The 20,379-nt window shown below is 35.8% G+C and overlaps 1 protein-coding gene across 2 annotated transcripts in view; it reads left to right on the top strand.

The window, feature by feature from the left end:
* LOC126369477 (protein GDAP2 homolog) overlaps positions 1 to 20,379 on the top strand; it is a 93,007-nt gene that overhangs the window by 47,227 nt on the left and 25,401 nt on the right. For both annotated transcript variants that reach the window (XM_050013899.1, XM_050013897.1), the window contains exon 7: positions 4,267 to 4,414. In XM_050013899.1, the coding sequence (XP_049869856.1) occupies positions 4,267 to 4,414 (148 nt within the window). The remainder of the gene's footprint in view (positions 1 to 4,266; positions 4,415 to 20,379) is intronic.

Here is a 20,379-nt window from a genome sequence, read left to right as displayed (position 1 = left end):
CTCTCTTATCTAGAACTAACATTAAGCACATTCATTTAAAGCGTAGTGCACATGTTATATACAATATTATAATGAACTTTCATGGTATAAGAAGACCAGATATGCTCAATTAGGATTGGATTCTTGTCATAGGTGACAAGACGCCATTGCTAGCCCATTGATGACGTAAATGTTTACCATTAAATTGGTAACTACAACGTTCCAAGGACCTAAATTGTATTAACATTGGTCGTGGGTAATTTATTTATTACGAAATGGCAATGCAGGGCGGGATGACGTCAGCTGGGATAACCTTGAAATGTTAGCTGTCAGTTTTGAACATACCTGGTTTTCTTATACTATGATGGATTCAAAGAACAGAAACTCCCAAAAATTACATCAAGTATTTTTTACCTAGCTAAAACATTTGGCAAATGCATTTCGAGCTTGGATTATTAGTTCTTTCAAAACTCCTAGATACGGCTGATACAGGCCTTCCTTATCAGATATGAACAGGGTCAAAAGAACGTCTCGTGACTTGAGAAAAAAATACATTTTTGACGTGAGATTTACCTACCTTTCACCTAAGCCAGAGAAGAAAATTATTATTTCTTACAAGTTCTTTATAGATATCATAATTTATTCAGCTGTAACAATATTCTAAAACATTTTCTTAGAATCACGGTATTAGTAAAACAATCATGAGACCAGGTACTTATTTAAGAGTGACTAGTAGGTCAATGAGATTCCTCGATAGTGTTACGTCAGATAATGCTAATTTAATATAACTACCGTGAGCCACTCTTTAGTGCCTGATAGGCCAAGAGCTAACTAACGAGAATTTGCCTTGCGTAATTTCTTGAAAAGTATTATCATACTTTATTTAACTGAACAGTAACCTCCCAGTTATTCGTATACGTATCACTGTTTTGTGTATATTTTCTGATAGGCAAGTAATTTTAGATATTATAAGTGCCGTTTTTCATAGTTTGAATCGACGAATTAAACATAATACTTATAGTAAATCACCGAAAAGTATTCACAAACATACAGCGCACGCAATTTGTAATTTACTTCCTCCCGTCTTAATTTTTTTGCGTTTTGATTGTGAGTCAAAATGCCATAACTTTACTGTGCCATCTTGTACCGTTAGTTTTGATTAGGTTTCACCAATTTTTCAAGACTTTTCCCACCATACAATGACCTCGTGGATATATTCTTAGTTAAGATATTTAAAACTCAAGAACGAATTCAAAACTCGCCTCTTAAACCACTATGTATTGTAGTAGAGTCCTGCGCGCGTCTACACTCCTCTTAAGAACAATCATTCCACGAGCACAGCTGAGTCCGTTGACATCAATTTTCATAACAGATTCCCGCTCTTTTTCACCGACATTGTATACCTACTTCAAAATAATGCTGTGATGTAAAATCTTGTGCTATGAAACGTAAAAAAAAACATAATAATAGTGACAATTGTGTTAGCAACGTAGCTCAGTGATAGTGATGTGTTTATGTGCTAATTTTATAACGTAAAAGAAAAGACGATGTTTAGTGAAATAAATATACATGACAGAAAGTCTTATTCGTTTTCCAAACTTATGATTATTATTTGGCGTGAAACAGTGTGAATAGGTTGATATTCAGATTGCAAAAACACTATACAGAAAACATAAATATTCATATTCATAATTTCAATCTTATGGTTATGATATTATATTAATGATTTTAAACAATTACCTTGCGAGAAAACCTCAATTGTATCAGTAAAGTGCTAAGTAAAAAAACTTATATAAACTCAGCTGTATCTACTGCGTTAGTTAAAATATTTTCTACAGAAATGCTTCAAAAGCTTTCAGTTACATGTTAGATATGTTCTGGACGTGTAAACGTGTTTTAAACGTGACATGTTTGGGGAAACTTACGAACTGTCCAACTGATAGACATGCTGAATCCGGCGTTTGTGTTTGATCGTAAGTTATTTGTTTTAAATAGAATTTATGATACCCATCACTGTATACACGAGAATACCTACAATCATAGTTGTCTATCTTCAAGAAACGACTTTGATACTATTATGATATGCATCAAATAATTTTGTTACTCGCTTTTTTCAATTTGTATTTATGTTCCGCTATTTTAAATAAGATTGGTATATTTTGTTATTAGGACTAGTTGTGGTCCTATGTGGCACCGGCTTCTTAAACGGGGAGCGTCGGTTCGAACCCCGGTACCGGACTAGCACTAACGGACTCTACCATTATAGACGTCGATACGGCTCACCACCTATCACGGTGGTCAAACAAAAAGCCGTGGATACAAGTTCATCTTGCGATAGTTGTATGACTACTTACCCCAATTGGGATGTAGTCGTGAGCATATGCTATGTTGTGTTTAGGGCTCGGGTGAAATCAAAATCAGCATTGTAACATTTTCAGAGTGCCGGGTTCCATACCAAAATGATAAAGAGATACCTTTATGGTGAGAGTAAATCCGTCCGGTCAAACAACCGAACCTTCACAATAGTGTGTGGAGGAGACACACTATTTAAATTAATGTCGATATATGTACCTAAACAATCGTTTATAATTTTTGTCTAACGGAACTCAACATTAGTTCTCTTATACGATAATAGATGGCGTCAGATTATTAAAGGATGTGTTTGTACATTCTTGTAAAGGTAATTCTGTTAAACGATGATGCTGATTCCGCATGTTTCTTCCGTTACATGTAGTATGTAGTATTTTGCCAAAACGCTAAGTTCCCAAACTCTACACGTTAAGTAAAATATGGGGCTTGCCCTATATTACAATTTGGTTTATTTGGTATAATTAAAACCAGAATTATGACAGTCCAAAAAATCGACGAAACGTTTCGAGAACAGGGAGGTAGTGCCCTGCCCTTGCGCTTCGCTTTGCTCGCCTTGGCTTGGTTTGGTGGTTTTGTTAGTAGTATTAATGGTAAATAAATACTACTATTTATTTAGGAGTCGTTACATGAGCCATAATGTCAGGGGCCATTGGCATCATCAGGTTTGATGAGGTTGTAATATATTGCAACTTTCTCATTCTGAGGAGGAACTCGGAACCCACACGATAAAAGAAGAGACCAAAATAGCTATGAATCACAAAGTAATTTTTGTGATATTTCCCCACCGGGATTCGAACCCGGGTCCTCCGAATCGTGAGCCTAACGCTCAACCACTGCACCACGGAGGCTGTAGATGGAAGCCGCTTCATTAGATAATAATCTGTTAAATTTAGATACCTAATTAGAGTAACTCCCTCAAACGTAGATAAGTGTTATCTAAAAAGTGATATGAAACGTTGCGCATTGCGAATGTCACGAGATGAAATTAACGCGGAACTGCGCACACACTGACTAAATATTATGTTACTTTTTGAATTAAATATAAGTAAATAATAATAAGACAATGGTTATTGTTGTAAAAATGATAGTTTATCTTAGAATAGATAACAATTTATTGTGTAAATGACGACGAAATGTATGACTAATGTTCGCGTCTGTAGTACTGAGAAAATATTACAAATACCCACAAACTTCCCATGGGTCCACTAACCTTATCATACAGAACGTATGATGAGATTTGTGGCGGATACAAACTTACAGGCATATATTACCTCCGCGAGCCCCTGTCCTTGATAATAGTGAAAGACCTTGTTCAGAAGGCGCTATTTACTCGCGTTTTCATACCACAGAGTAATTTGATTACTTTATAGATTCCTGCATGCTTGGAGATGTGCGTCTGTATCGTTACGAAATTAAGTACTCTGTAGTTTGACAACGCGCGTAAAACGCCTCATCTGGACAGGCTCTAACGTTCGCATGCAATGTAGAGGGGCTGGAGAGAATTAATGCACTCATTGAATTCTAAGATATATACCTAACTGATTTCTGGGTTCGATTCCCGGTGGGGACATATCACAAAAATTACTTTGTGGTCCCTAGTTTGGTTAGGACATTACAGGCTGATCACCTAATTGTCCGAAAGTAAGACGATCCGTGTTTCGGAAGGAACGTTAAGCCGTTGGTCCCGGTTACTACTTACTGATATGATATATATGAGTCATGTCAGGGGCCTTTGGCGGCTCAATAATAATCCTGACACCAGGGTTGATGAGGTTGGTAATTCATCTCACAACCCACACGATAGAAGAAGACTGATTTCGTGATATTTGAGATGTTCCTTTTATACAGTACAATACTCCCTTCTACTGTACTTAGACTACACTCACATGTTATTGAAGGCAACAATTTCGTCCTCAGCGGAAGACGACACGTCTCTATGCGACGAGGAGGCGGCGGTGGAGGCGGCGGCGTTGTTCGCACGGGCCGCTGCCCCCGACACGCAGCGCCTGCTGCCGCACAGCGCGCCGCACGAGCCGCGCCGCCGCACCATCGTCGACACCGACCAGTGAGTACCTTCACCATTCCATTGCAAAGGTGGCAGAGCCATATTTCCAACATTTACCCTATCCATGCGGGCCTTCGGCGCCTCAATAAATAACCCTGACACCAAGGTTGTTGAGGCCGCATACGACACGTCTGATAGCGAAGTAGATAATAAAGACGCAACGAAGAGAGAGATACCAGGGTTGATGACGTCGATAATTACGACTTACTCAGCTCCCTCCCCCCCCCCCCCTGTCCCGACCGACAGCGACAAAAATGTAAATAAACGATAGAAATATTTATTCAAAGAAAAGAGGCGTCTTTATATTTCTACCAATGAAACTTGGTTCATCTTTAATCAAATCTAGTAAGTAACAAAAGTATTACATACTTACAATTAGTGAGAACAGCAAGTATGATTTGTTATTAACTGGTTATATACCTGGAAATGCTCGTCACGTCCCGCAGGTAGGGAATCCTTATTTTATTGCTAACATTTAGCTTCATTACCAGTTAGAAAGTATAGATATATATTTATGAGAACGCGCGATTGAATCCTGGATCCAGATCTAAAAAATGACTTCATTTCTTCGCTAGACGACGACTTTGCCGCACCGATAAGTAAGTACTTTAATCATTAAAATTACCTTGCATATATGCATAGTAATACGTCTAAATTATTCACGTTGGTGTCAGTTAAATGAAAAGTAAACGAAACATATTGAGGTACGAATTTACTTTATCTACAAATAGATATACTAATTTTAAATATTGTTACACTTATAATTTTAAATACACCTGTGTTTGAAGGTCACACTTTACAAGTATTACAAACAAAAATAAAGTTACCGAAAACGTTTTTGGTTGATACGCATTTTCCGTATAAAAGTAGTTTTTGATAAAATTTTATTTTAACTAGTACATTTTTTTAGTTAAAACGATATAAAAGTTTGGATAGGTTAGTATACTGATGACGCGTTGTCACTAAAAATTATAACTTTTAACTGTAATGATTACAGCAAGTAAAAAAAAACAAAAAAAAATGATTAACCTACCTGAGCTCTATATACTTACCTATTTACTCTACGAGGGAAGGTACCTTTATTGAGGGTAATAATAGCACACCCCGAACACTTCATACGAAAAACCTCGTTTTACACATACACTACACATTGACGTTATCGTACACATATCTATCACCCATGCGATTGAAGACTAAAGTAAGACCGAGGAGGGGTGAGGTAAACTTAACTCAGCCGCTTGCGGTGGGGAACGGAGAGTTGCCGTTCTATACGTAGTATTATTCCTTATTCTATGGTAATAGTGCAAATTTACGTATGTAAAAGTGTTAATTGTTGGTGAGTGATAGATTACTTGACACGTCATCGTGGCCTTTGTGTAGAGACACTTGTAGTATTAGTGTTAATCAGAGAAATAAAGTTGATAAAAGATGGATACCATAATTGCCTTTATCAATGGTCATGCAGTAGATAAATTCCGTAGTATAAGCCGTTAGTTTTTTTATAAACTTTAGATCTATTATTTATTCGTAGCTTTAGATCCATAATCAAACAAAGTAAGTAAATTGAGCTCATGTTTAGGTACATATTTTTTTACTCGATTACAGCATACAAAAACGAAAAATAATAATCGTGATTTGAAGGTTTTCTTAATTTGGAGATGTGGAAAAAATGTGAAGCGAACAAAAAATACAAAATAATTCAAAAGTTATAAAGTTATATAGTTCTTTTATTTTATTTAATGTTTTATTATATAAGCTGTTGGTGTACCTTTTTTATAAATAAATAAATAAATAAAAAGTTTATTTTCTTTATTTACGTGACAAAAAAAATATGAGGGTTAAAAATCTAACACTATATTTAATGTTGTAAATTTCAATGTTAATTAACAATAATTAAACAGCTAGCATAAAAACACTTAGATATCTCTAATCTTTTTGTATGTAACATAAACTGCCTATATACGTCCCACTGCTGGGCACAGGCCTCCCCTCAATCAACCGGAGGGGGTATGGAGCATACTCCACCACGCTGCTCCACTGCGGGTTGGTGGAGGTGTTTTTACGGCTAATAGCCGGGACCAACGGCTTAACGTGCCCTCCGAAGCACGGAACTTTTTGTATGTAACATGTGTAAAATGCACAATTAATCAAGTACCTTGCAATTTGTTTCGAGCACTTCAAAAACTAGAGGATACAAGTATTCCTTCATGTTTCTACCCCAAACGAAATCCATGTGATTCATCTTTTTATTATCAATCAACCGATAGTTATTATTAGGTAATTTCTCCCTCAGTAGTTGTACGTCTTCTACCGTTGACAACTTGTCGTTATTACCAGTAAACAACTCCACATGCATAGTAACTTTGCTCAAGTCGTATTCTGGAGGGGTTTTAGACTTGTATTCTTTAAGATTACCCATGACGCCGTAGTCGAATTGCTGGAACTTTTTGGCTATATATATTTGAGAAAGATGAAGGGCATTCTTCCTAGAAACGCTGGTAGGGTGGTGCGTGATTATCACGTCTATGAAATCAGAATCAAATTCCTTAGGATCCCACCCTGACACTAATTGATAACCTGCGGCACAAAGTTCCCGATTAATCGGTATGACAGGACAAATTATTTTCAATAGAGTTTTTATTGCCGCATGGTCGTTCAATAGTTCTTCTACCCCCGCAAGCAGAAGTAGATCATTAATTACAGGTCCAAACCTAGCCACAGTATTCACCGGTGGTCTTATGTGGTTCAAGAAGCATATTGGTGCTAAAGATATCAAAACTTTGACCTTATCGTTATATTTAGGCCTCGAAGATCCCATTACGTAGAATACAGCAGTACCTTGCGAATGTCCAATGGCCATAAGCTGCTTTCGCCCCGTTTTCTTCAATACAAAGTCTATAGTCGACGGCAAATCGTAGTAGCCTAATTCATGGACACCAAAATTCCAAAATTCCTTATCAGTATCAGGATTAAGACGGATGTGGCGTCGAGAATGTTTATTACCTCTCATGTTGGCAAGCCAGACATCGTAGCCTGCGTTGGCTAAAGTAATAGCCATAGAGTCATTTCCACTTATGATGAATGTGTCAGAAGAGTCTATAACACCGTGAACCAGGAGAACAGGGCAGCCGTCCCGTATATGGTAGACAGTAAGCAGATAGCCATCTTCAGTGGTTATTTGGTGTTGTTCCGCGGGATGTCCATACTTGATTGACAGACCGGTGAAATTGAGCCGAGCATCTTCAAACAAGTTCTTCTGCTCTGGATGAATACTTGGTAGCAAGAGAAAAGATGCACTTCCACGAATTATGAGCAGTAAACATATTTGTATGAAACAAAGGGACATTGCAACTGCACACGTTGTTAGTGTAACCTACACAGAAGTCTCAGACACAGTGAATAAGTATGAACAAGTTTTTCTTTTTGTACAAGTACATTGCTGAATTAATATAAAATAACCTTGGTATATGTTACAGTGTGAATTTATATACTCTTACCTACATATAAATAAACGGGTGAGAATATTTTGGAATATGACGGAAGGATTCGGCAAATCTGACATGGCAGTTTAAAAAGGTTTCATTCTATTTCATAAAAAAATATCTTGATGTTTTATTGGATTGTAATACCCCTATAATATTTCCTGATAAATAAATATAATCAAATTGATCTGCGTCTTTAACCCAATGGGAGACTATCCAGGCGAAGTTCCCTAAAAAAAATACATATAGCAGTGTACAGATTTGCCTTCGTTTAACCGACATATGCATCTTTTATCTTTGTTATGTTGGTATAAATGATGACCCTTGTTATTACACGCAGGCACAAGCAGAACACATCTACCACCCAATATTATTCTGATCAAAATAAAGAGAAGCAATATAGATAGCAACATAGTTCTATAAGTATCTGATCCCAATATCAAGCAACAATTATTTTTTATTATGCCTCTGCCGTTACATTATATTTTTGAATATTTATGTACGGTCACAAGTACTAATATGTATACACTTCGAAACCATGTCACATTAACTTTTTTATCAAATTAAACCGTAAGTGTCATTAATTGTCAAATATGATAGTGAGACAGGGTTCTAAAGTGGGTATATGATATTGCTCAGGACTGTACACGAGCAATGAAAATATAGGTAATTATCATGTTAAATCTGCATAACGCCATCTATATTGCTTTTGGGGAACGTAGCCTGGAAAGTACCTCATTACATTTAATTAACCAGTTTTGCCTGTATATAACATTGATGTTTGGTGTAGGGTATATGTATTGCTAATTGCAAAAGCTGAAATAACACAAATATTGCTATCGATGACGTTTCGTACCGTACCGTATCGAAATAATGCCAGTAAAAATAGTCTTCAAACAAAAACATATTTGCATTTTAGTGCAATGTGTATCAATATCATAATGGAATATTACATGAGAACGTTATGAAATCATTTGTAAAGTCGTGAAAAGAACAACGCCGTAAAGTATTTTGATCTAACAGTTAGCTGAGTTTAAAGTTCCTTTTCGAAATAAACGAAAATTGTTGTAAAAGGTTTTCACTCTTCAGCGAAAATTGCGTTCAACTTTGATCATTATGTCGGCGAAAAATTTATAGTTTTCTTAGAATCTGCGTATATTTCAACTTTATATTTGTTGAGCCGTGGTAGCGTAGTTAGAAGAACGCTTGACTCTTACTGTAACCTGCAGGTTCAAGTCCAACATGGACCTAAACTAATGGTTTTACCTCTCTATTAACAATTATCGCATCCCTTTGAAAAAATATAAAAATAATAATAAAGATAATAGTAATAGATTTTTATTTCAGACATAAGTCCGTATTGAGTCGGTTACAGAGAAACTTAGATCCCATCTTAATAACATTAGCGAAGTACCTTAAATCAAATATAAATCTAAAATCCGTTGAAAACTCAAACGTAACTTGTACAAAAAGAACCTTTTTTTTAGACTACTGAGAAGTATCACAGGTAACCATTCAGTATAACTCTTGCTACGTAGCAGCTACGGCGTAGCGGAGATGACTACAACAACAGCCATCACATTCGTCCAACCCCTTTTTTACCACACCGCACTGATAGGAAGGTATCTAATAGTATAACCACGAAGTAAATATCTTTTGAGCAAATGCATTCTACGTCTGCCAAACAAACATGATTAATAATTATTATAAATTATTGTATTAATAGTCTGGAAAAATATTTACTTAAGTACTAACAATAGCAGAGTGGAAACAAAGTACAACATAATTAGAGATTTCAATCCCGAGACTTTTTTCTGATTTCATATTGAAAATTCCGGGACTTTTAGATTTCAGGTAAACTATTATTGTAAACTTAACAAGTTTCACTTTCAAAGATCAAATTATTAATTAAATATATAATTTAGTTTGCAATATTGCAACAAAATATGCATTCAAATCCCGGAATTGTCGAAACTTATTCCCAGAATATTCGAAATTGAATAACGTCCAGGTTCTCGGATCCCGAGTTGATCTATAAACATAATTATATAGTGCCCACATGTTTCATATATTCATATAGAGTTAAGTATCACGGCAGTACCCCTCGTCTCAATTCTTTGTTTTCTAAGTGTCAGTGCTCACTTTGTTTCGTTTGTTTGCGTGTTCTTGTTCAAACATGTCAGTGAGAGTGACGAACAAATAATGTTATCATCATGTCTTTGTCTAGACGTCACGAGATGTTAGGGCTGTCGCAGAGAAATCAGTGCGTATAAAATATTATACCATACCTCCCTATTTACTTAAATATCATAAATACTATTATGACTTGGCGTTGGCGCACTTGAGATTGGAGATGTTTTAGGAAACGTTTAGCACAATCTACTCTGAACCGGCGTGCGTGTATGAAGCGATTGATGAATGTGGAGGAAGCATGAGAAGTGTGTCAGGATCGAAGCAAATGGAATTCCATAGCCTCTGCTTACCCCGGTAGAAATTAGGCGTGAGTTTATGTATGTGTGTATGTAGTGTCCACCTATCACGTTGGACTAATGAGTAAGAATCTAACTGAGGTGAGGGTACTTACTTACGAGTAGTTCAGCTTGTGAAGGACGTACCTCTGGCTACCCCAATTAGGGTATAGTCGTGAGCATAATATGTTTGTCGTCCGTCTTTTGAATCCCCAAGTCTCTGATCATAATATATTAGTAGATACACTGTTGCCGCTATAACAGCAATGTGCGTTAATTCTTATACATTTACCACGTTTCACCACAACCAATCCGTAATTGGTTGGCAGAGTCACATGTTATCAGAAGACAATTTGCGACCACTACGCGAAGTTGTTAGTGATCAGAGTGTCTAAAATGGCTACATTGAAGCAATTTATCTTAAATAGCAAAATTGCAATTAAGGACGTTTGGGCAAGTTGGTAAAGTTGCCCGAATCTATGCCATAGGTATTTGATTAAATTATTTTATTAAAACATAACTAAGTACCAATTTTTTGGCGTCTTATCATCAACTGTACCTACATTAAATGTTCACATAAACATTATATAACATTGTCCACCACTTGTGTGTCATAAATTATTATTCTATTCTATTCTTAATTTATATTTCAATATCATTTTCGACCTTATTTCGTCATTCATTTCACATTTGTTTATTTAAATTGTCATTCTTATATCTCACTGCGATATTTACATAAGAGTCAAGTTGTCAGAGCAGATTAAAAAAAATGAAAAATAATCTTAATACTTAACGTTTTCTTACTATCAAAAAAGAAACGCAACGAAGAAATAATCACTTTTACCTGATAGCATTTGATATTTTATTAAACTGATATTGACTATTATTACATTATAAACTAATCTAGTTTTCACGGATACTAATTGAGTTCACGATTCCTGAACTCCTTTCGCATTGCGGACCCTTCCTAGTTTCTTCTTAATCTCCAATAGCATTTCACACAAAAAAGGGCAATGACTTAAACCTTAATAATGCCAAAGGTTAAAAATTAGAGGCACTATGAATATAACTACATTGACATAAGATTATCTGGATAAGCTAACTTAAGCTCATTTAGCCCATGTTTAGTTTAACACAGGTTATGTATGATTTTTTCGGTAATATCCATCAATCTCAGAAGACATATTATTTTTACATAAACATTCTGAAGCCGTTACGTGACTTGCTGTATTAAAAAATAGGTTACTTATTTACCTATTTTAATTATTTATTTACTCTACAAATAACATTAATGTTATTCTTATTCATAATGATTTATAACAATTATTAATATTTGTAGAGGCTGGAGCCTAAACTAGGATACCCTGTGTTATAGATCTCCAGGCCTCCAACTCCAGGATTACGGTCATTTATAACATTATCAGTCTATAGAGAATTAGAGAGTATTACAAAGAAAGTAAATAATAAAAAAACGGAAACAATATGACAAAAATAAAATAAAAAATACTGTGTGCGTGTGCGCGCGCGCGTGCGTGTGTATGTGTGTTTGTGTGTGTGAGTTTGTGTGTGGTAGTTATGATAATAGCTAAGTAGACTTAGGGTTACCATCCAGACAACAGAAATAGCCTCTCCGACCTTCCGTAAGGCGGTAATATAATTTTCTATTTGTTCGTCTTTTTCATTGTAATTCTTTTTAATGATATTCTTCTCGCGCTCGCTTTAAGTGACAAAGCCTAAATCAAAAGCATTTTTAAGTAACACAACACAGACAACAGTAACATAAAGCTCAGTGAGGTGTGGGTACTTAGTTCATCTTGCGATGGATATACGACTTACTGGGTAGTTGGGATACATCTTGCGATGGATGTACCTCTGACTAGGTAGTTGGTATATAGTCATGTGCTTATGTTATGTTACTAAGTATTTGAAATAGGATAGCAGTTGAACACTCTTGATGGTGACGATGCATTTCCACAAATAACCTATTATTATCTTTTTATTTACTTGTTTTTTATATACCTACCGATATGCGCCCACCCGACCTATTTTTCACACAATGGGGTTGGTTAATTAAAAACCGAGTGGTTGTGCCGACAGTTTTAATTAGTTCTCCTCCGATCTGAAGACAGCCGCTCGTTTGTTTGCTAGCAATGGCAACACAGACAGAAGTGTTTGTTGGCAACACTGGCGAGAGCGGGAAATCAACGGGAAATGAACCAGTCACACCACAACTTCCATCCATAGGTATTGCTGTCACTGTAATGCATGACTTATTTATACATTACTCAAACGTGAACCGGGGCTTACGGGGAAAACAGCGCGAATTTCCGTAATTACTATTCTGTTATAAAGTCACTGTGGTCCTGTGTGACATCGCTTCTTCTTTTTTCTGCTTGCTTCTCGAACGAGGAGCGCCAGGCCCATCACCAGTACCGGACTTGCACCAAAGAGTTATTAATTTATCTTAGCAATAGTGTAGTTTTAAAGAATACTCGCAAATTATCAAGTAACATTATACAATATTGGCTACTTGACAGTTGTAACAATAAAATATGAAATGTGTAGAATATGGTACTTTATCATTTAACGATAATTATCCAATAGCTGTTTTTTTTATTAAAATCAAAAAAGATTAAATATTTTATTTTTACAAAATAAAAATGCGATATTTTATCTGTGTATTACCAGACCCGAAACACGGGCGTCCATGATTGAGCTTCGTGTGACGTCACATTTCACAAAATAAACAAAATCTATCTGTCAGGTTTCAAGTTATATTGTTTGACAATTTCTTTGCTTATTGAAATGTGACGTCACTGAGCAAAATGTCACGTGAACGACCGTTTTCGCGCGAAATTTGAATTTAATTATGGAACATATTTCTTTTTCTATTATATAAAGCTTTTTCGAAGTGATAAAATATTTTAAGAGATACAATAAGTGTTTGTAATTTTTTAAATATTTATCCGAAAATTGTCAAGTAGCCAACTTAAAATACCTTCCGCTACAGCACATCACATTGGCTTCACCCCTAAATGTGTCACTCACATCTCTACGTTCTAGAACGTTCGTAATGGACAATGGGTTCCCTGAAAGCGAGCTCCGAAGTAGGGCATACGTCGGGTAGACGTATAAGGCTTGACAGGGACAAATGCTTTCATGTCATGTCTTCCAGGGTTTGAAGAGTTTGAATCGTTATTGTTTAACTTCGCCTGTTGTGTTCTTAAGTTGTGATAGGTAGGTGGCACATGGTACTTTATTTAAGAAAGTTTCAACTTTTTTTTTTAAACTCATTGTTATAATGACTTTGGACTTCTTTCGTGTGGAATACATTTGTTGGGTTATAATCTGCACATAGCGGAGAACCGATGGCCGATGGGGCGGAAAGGTTTTGGAATGGCGACCACGTGTCGGACGACGCTCAGTGGGTAGGCCCGCTACAAGGTGGACCGACGATCTGGTGAAGGTCGCGGGAAGCCGCTGGATGCGGGCAGCGCAGGACCGATCGTCGTGGAGATCCTTGGGGGAGGCCTATGCCCAGCAGTGGGCGTCCTACCGCTGATGATGATGATGATGATGTTATAATCTGAGCCTAAACCGCATTACCTAATCTTAAGTCTGTAACCTGTTGTGTATACTTAATAAATAAAAGGTCCTACCCAAAAAGGAATCATCTCCATAGCATTGTCCCGTTTTTCACAGAGTCCGGTTACCTAACCTGAGGATTAGGTGTTTTTCCGGTGAGTCCGGTTTTTTACAAAAGCGACTGCCTGACTGACCTTCCAACCGGCGAAGAGAAAACCAGCCCAATACACGTTAGATCATATACCTCCAAAAATGCGTTTCTCAGAAATGTGGGTTTCGTCACGATATTTTCCTTCTCCGCTGAAAAGGAATCCAAAAGTGATTTTTGTAATATGTTCCCCGGGAATCGAACTTGGGACCTCCAGATCGTGAGGCAAACGTGCTTACTAGACCACAGAAGCCGTTACTGCACCTATTCGAGGTGACCCAAACTACAACTAACTGAATTGCTCGAACCACACAGAAAATTCATGTAACATTTGTTAGGCAATTACGCCAATTAGGTACATTTAACATAACAACAATAACAGCGGAGAACTGTGAGAGTTGTTGTTATAATTACCTGACATCGACTCTCCCCAGCTTATCCGTGTAACTCGACACGAATAAATTGATCATCTTGAGTAAGTTAGATGAGTCGGTATGAAACTTTATCGTGAAAATTTTAGATGCAAAATCTCTAGTTAGCATAATTTGGGGAGAAAAGTCCAATTGATTTTAAAAAAGTTGACAAAAGACAAACAAACCTGTTGATTTAAAATTATCACAAGTGTTTTTTGTCTAATTTGTCTATTTCTAAAAATAATGTCCTTTGCCTTTCAAGCGAGCAATCAAAACATGTCAGTGCGCAGACAATTAACATTTTCTGCTTTTTAACCATAAACAAAACAACATGAACACAAATCCAAACGTTCATGCACAACAGCCGGGACCTGACGTAGCAAGATCAGGGCATCCACTTGTAGTAGTCGAGTTATCCGGCAGACGATAGAGTGTAGACCGGTCACCGGATCGATCCGGGTCGCGTGGGCGACGGGTTGCCGCCGGTTCCCCGCCACGAAGACGTAAGCATCGCTCCTAGTTCTTGGGGGTTGCCATACTTTTATATCGGTTTCTTCCTAGTGTTATCCCATTTTCACGGGGACCGCTTACCTACGTAACCTGAAGTAGTAGTAAAGTATTTGAAACATTTAGAAAGTTATTATGATTGAATGATTTTTATCCGATCGAAGCTTTTGTTAGCAGGTACTAATTCTGTAAACATATATGCAAACAGTATGAAAGGAGTTCAACCCTATTATTAGTGGAAAAGTTAAAAATTTATGAGTATAGATATTTTTACACACACACTTTTAGTTTCGTTGCCCAATAAGTTCAATAGGAAAATGGCAATCGTACATTTTTTTAAACTGTAATTTCGCTATAAATGCGTACTTCTTGACCCACTTTAAACGAGAAAGACCTGTCTTAAATCGAAAACAGTCTATCATCTCGCAACAAAAATCACGCCGAACATAGTAGAAATTCTTTTTCACGACGCGTGAAAAATACCCCAATAATAGGGTAACGGCAAGTGAAATGCGCATGTCAGTCGACGCGAGCCGCTTCAGTCGCTCTGTAGCCGCTGCGTACGCCACACGCCTCGCGCCTGTCGGTCTCAAACCCCCTATTTCAACTAAAATACCAGTGATTAATCAGTGATAGTGTACACAACGTTCTAATTAATTAAAATTAACTCTATGATTGATACCGGTGCGTTTTTTACAATAATTTCATAGCTCACCAAACGTAACATGAAATCCGTTATAAAAATTGTCGCTTGTTTTGATCGTCATATCAAACGAGTGATTTGACGAAAATTTTATAGATTTTGCTACCGTAAGTAATAAACTTATTTGGGATATATTTCATATAGCAAAGCCATAAATTAACTTTTCGGAAAATGTTCCGGCATTTATGTCACAAGAATTAATCATCCGTCTTTTAACATTCTTTTCTTTGCCGACAATAATACTGGAGGAACGAGGAATAATATGCAAATGAATTCAGCAAAACAAGTAAAAGGCCAAATTAAAAATATGAAATGGTGTAACTGAGAAGCTTGAATGATTGAATCTACTCATGATAAAGTTCAAACACTAACCAAACACGCCTGGTATTAAGGAATAGGTTAGGTGCATTTTTGACGGTTAGAATTTCTTGTGATGGTCTAAATAACCCGATTAATGAACTATTTTATTTTTATATATTATTTATATATATATATTATTTTTCTTGATTTTAATATATTTTTTGTATTTAAAGTTAAAGTCAAACATTCCAATTCCAAAGTCAACAAAAACAAAATGTTAAAATGAATGCCTTTGCAGGTTGAAGGTAAATATTACATTTTAAGGTTAAAAAATTTACCGTCAATAATGATTCATAAAAATCCTGCAGTCAATTTTGCACCTTATATAAAAATATTGTATTTACGAACTTATGTGTAATGATCGACTTATAATAATGTCCGAGTTGTAAGTCTCACTGAGAGATGTACAATTAGATATGGTATTGACGCTATTCGGATGAACAGCTGTCTAAATATTGCAAGTGTCCTTTGATTACGTCAAAGTGATGTTATTGAACGCTTATTACGTTTAGTGCAGGGAATGTGCATTAAAAAGTGTTCGTATTCTCTGGTGTTCGCAATACCTTAAGTAAATATCAGGTATATTTTCTTAGGTCTAAGTTTACAACTGGCTATAAGTTTACTTGTAATGAAAACCGTAGGCACACATAATGAGCCTCGTTACAGCAAGTAGGTACTAATTGACGCTTTTTGTATTTTCTCTCTCAATTTTATAACATATCTAGATGTGCTAGTTTGGTATTGAAATTTCCCCGACGGAATTGTAAACTTAAGGCTTACCTTCGAAACGTATATGTAAAAAATTAAAAAGGGCTCACAGTTTTCGTATTTTGATTTAACATTACGCATTGATCTTTTCTTTCTAACTAGCTACGGTGTTAGTACCTACAGATAGTAATAAAAATGTAGGTAAGTATAATGGTATGTCTCGTGTTACTAAGGTTCAAGGGCTAGCAATCAATATCAGTTCTATAACCATGTTTTCGATCTGCGGAAGTTCAATCTAGTGTAGGAGTAGAGTATGAGTATGAGTAGAGTATAGAGTATGATATATTATTCAACGAAATAAGTTTTCACACCTGATATCGAGTCTAAAAAATCTTCAAATTTACATTTTTCATATAAAATCAATCTAGGGTTTTCACTACGTCATGTTATGATTTATCAATTGTATAATTCTCATCTGTAATATCTGTCTTTATCTACAATATGATAAATCCACATTTATCTTTTCTCACGAGATGTTAAAATGATCACTGCACCACAAATATCAGTTAGGTGCGCTACAAAATTCCATTTTATCTATTTAAGCTTTCTATCAGTCAAAAAAGTTTTATCAAAATTTGACTACACTCTAGACGTTATAAGTTCAAATGAATTTTATATTATGACTCAAATTTTTGTAACATAGTAACATTAGCTCAAGTATAGGTACAACATTTTTATCGTTATTTCCATTCGTATACTTTGCTTAACAGTTATATTATGCATTTTACTGAGTGATTCAGTAATATAAACCGCAAAGTTTATCAGATGCTGCCAAGATAAACAATAGAAAAAATAATTTGTGGTAGGTAGTTCGTCTTTAACAGTTTTAAAGTAGATTAGTACAATACAATCGATAGCAATATGAAAGCTGATTCATGCAGAGCTCATACACATTTAACATATTGGTACTTGAGTATGTTATTACGTTTTGCACTGCGTAATACCAGCGACAATATTACTCACTCTATTAGTAATAATAGACACAAGAATGATTACTAAATATCACAACTGAATCCGGAAATGTTGAAATATTTTCTATACGTGACGCAAAATGTTTGAAATGCCAATATAAGAGTAAGTGCAAATAAAATGCGGAACATAAAATAACAGATTAACATTGATAATAGTATCACTCAAATATTTATATATGTGCAGAGTTGGTGGTTGGTGGGTGAGGTGAATTTCCGAGGTATATATTTTGTTCTAAAGTAGTAAAGTTAGATATCCTTAACAGCCGCAATCGTTGTAAATATTCCATCAAGAATTCAAGACAGATCTCTTCCTGTCTTACGTAAACAAACATTGTTATATTACACTTCAGCTACCGGCAAACAGATGTAATCATGTGAAGATGAGCTGATAACATTGTGGCAGAATTAACAACCTAGTATACTCTTGAATCGTACTAGTAAAATTGTTGGTCCTAGAATACAACCTTGGGACACATTTATGTTAGGCCTATTCTTGAAAGAAAATGTTTTAGACTAAAGAAGTAATTCAATGTTAAAACCGATTTTTCCTGCAAAGTGCAAAAGAAAAACTTTGTTTTTTTCGAAACATTCTGGAAACTACGTGTCAGTCCAAAGAAAAGGCTTAAAAAAGTTATTTTATCCCGGGCATGTCGCAGCCATCGACTAACGATTTTCATAGTGTCTTACTTGATGGATGGCTTTTACGGGCAATAGGGTTACATCTGAGTTTGTATGACAAATTATAACTAGATATTATCTAGATTCTGGAAAACAAAATAGGTACAGTCATGAGCAATATCATGTACCCACTTTAGAACCCTGTCGTACTATCTTATTTGACATTTAATGAGACTTACGGTTTTATTTGTCAAAAAAGTTAATGTGACATGGTTTCAAAGTGTATACAGTACTCGTGACCGTACTACGCGTGGAATGAAGTTGTTATTATACTTCTAGATGAATGTTGCAATCATTTCGTTTTTTGTTAATCCACCTGTAGTAATATAACCGACGATAAAAAATTGTCGGCTTGTAGCAATTATGCAAGTAGTAATGTCTTTATTAAGTTTGACGATTCATGCAACGTTGCTCCAAAGGATTATCGTTCTTATGAAACTTACTCACGTATTTGACACACATCTATTAAGAATTCAACTAAAATATTTAATGAATTATTTTATAGAACCCTAAAGCATAATAATAAAAAATGTGATGTGAAGTATCCTGTGGATATATGAGCGTATTCTTTAGTTTCTAAAACGACATTCAAAGAAAAATCACAACCGTATTTTCATTTACGACGCCACATTTATTCTTAGCAAGTTCCTTACCCTTTTCATTCTCACGCCAGTAAATACCAGTCTTTTCGACCTAACCTTCTTCAAACCGTTCTACGTTCACGCGGGAGAATTTAATCGTTTTTAGTTTTCAAACATCTTTGTTGAGTAATTCACGAAGCAACACAAGCATGGCGGCTACATAATACGCTTCGAAGTCACGTTTCTAATCTTTTACGGTTTCCACGCGTGTGAGGGCAAGACGTATGGATTGCGATCAAGCGTACACGTTCACCTGGATTCCTGCCAAAACGCTGTTTGTGCAAACACTCCCACCAAAAATGAAAACGCCGAATTGTTTACCAACACTAAAGTTTTGTACGAATCTACATTCTTTGTGGCTTCATTCGTGTTCAACTGTTGAGAGAAAAGTATTCCTGGTTAGGGCTTAGCCTTCGTTTTATAAAGTAAATATGGACGTAATATAGCACGCACCGGCATCAATCAAGAGTAAACTTCACAACATGTTTTGATCAAAATATTCTTTAAGAGTTCGAAACTACGCGTTATTTTATTTCCGCTTCCCACATATTTGTTTGCTCCTATCCCGGCTGAACGTGCTTAGTGTTCCTCCACAAGTCTAAATTTATATCTTACAAACCATTAGATTGTTTAAATTTCCTTATAAACCACGAAGCTCTTTGAATAAATCAGCTCTCCTTATTGATGCTTGTAATTTTATCTACACAGGCTTAACTAGTGAAAACAAATTATAAAATCCTCAGAATCCTAATAAGAACACTTTGTCAGTGACAATATTAGATGTGTTTAGGAACTTAGTGGAATAAAGACAGTGCAAAATGGCTATGGATACTATGTCAGTTGAGCTGCCAGACTTGAATACTCTAGCACCGCCTGTACCTATGGAGGAGACGCCAGAAGAAAAGTAAGTAACATAAATTATATAATTACACATTACATGGATTTGGTTAGATATGATCAGGTACCAGTGATTTATGTTATAAACAATTTAGTATAATCGCGGAGGATCCTTTCAGACGCAAAAGATTCTCGGTACTTCCAGATTATTCTCGTGTTATTAATGATCGAACATACTGTTCTGAGAAAAAAAGTAAATATCGTGCATCAGCGGCTATTCTGTTAACTTTAAAAACTATATTCTATTAAAGCAATAGCTGATAACAACTTTGCTTTTATACAAAATGTAGCACTGCTCTCTGGCGAATTCCTTTCCATTCAATCATTTTGATCACCACAGATAA

This window comes from Pectinophora gossypiella, chromosome 9 (assembly GCF_024362695.1).
Source record: "Pectinophora gossypiella chromosome 9, ilPecGoss1.1, whole genome shotgun sequence".
Classification (NCBI taxonomy): domain Eukaryota; kingdom Metazoa; phylum Arthropoda; class Insecta; order Lepidoptera; family Gelechiidae; genus Pectinophora; species Pectinophora gossypiella.
The sequence above is the reverse complement of the archived record's forward strand: the minus strand, read 5'-3'. Positions and strand labels throughout refer to the sequence as shown.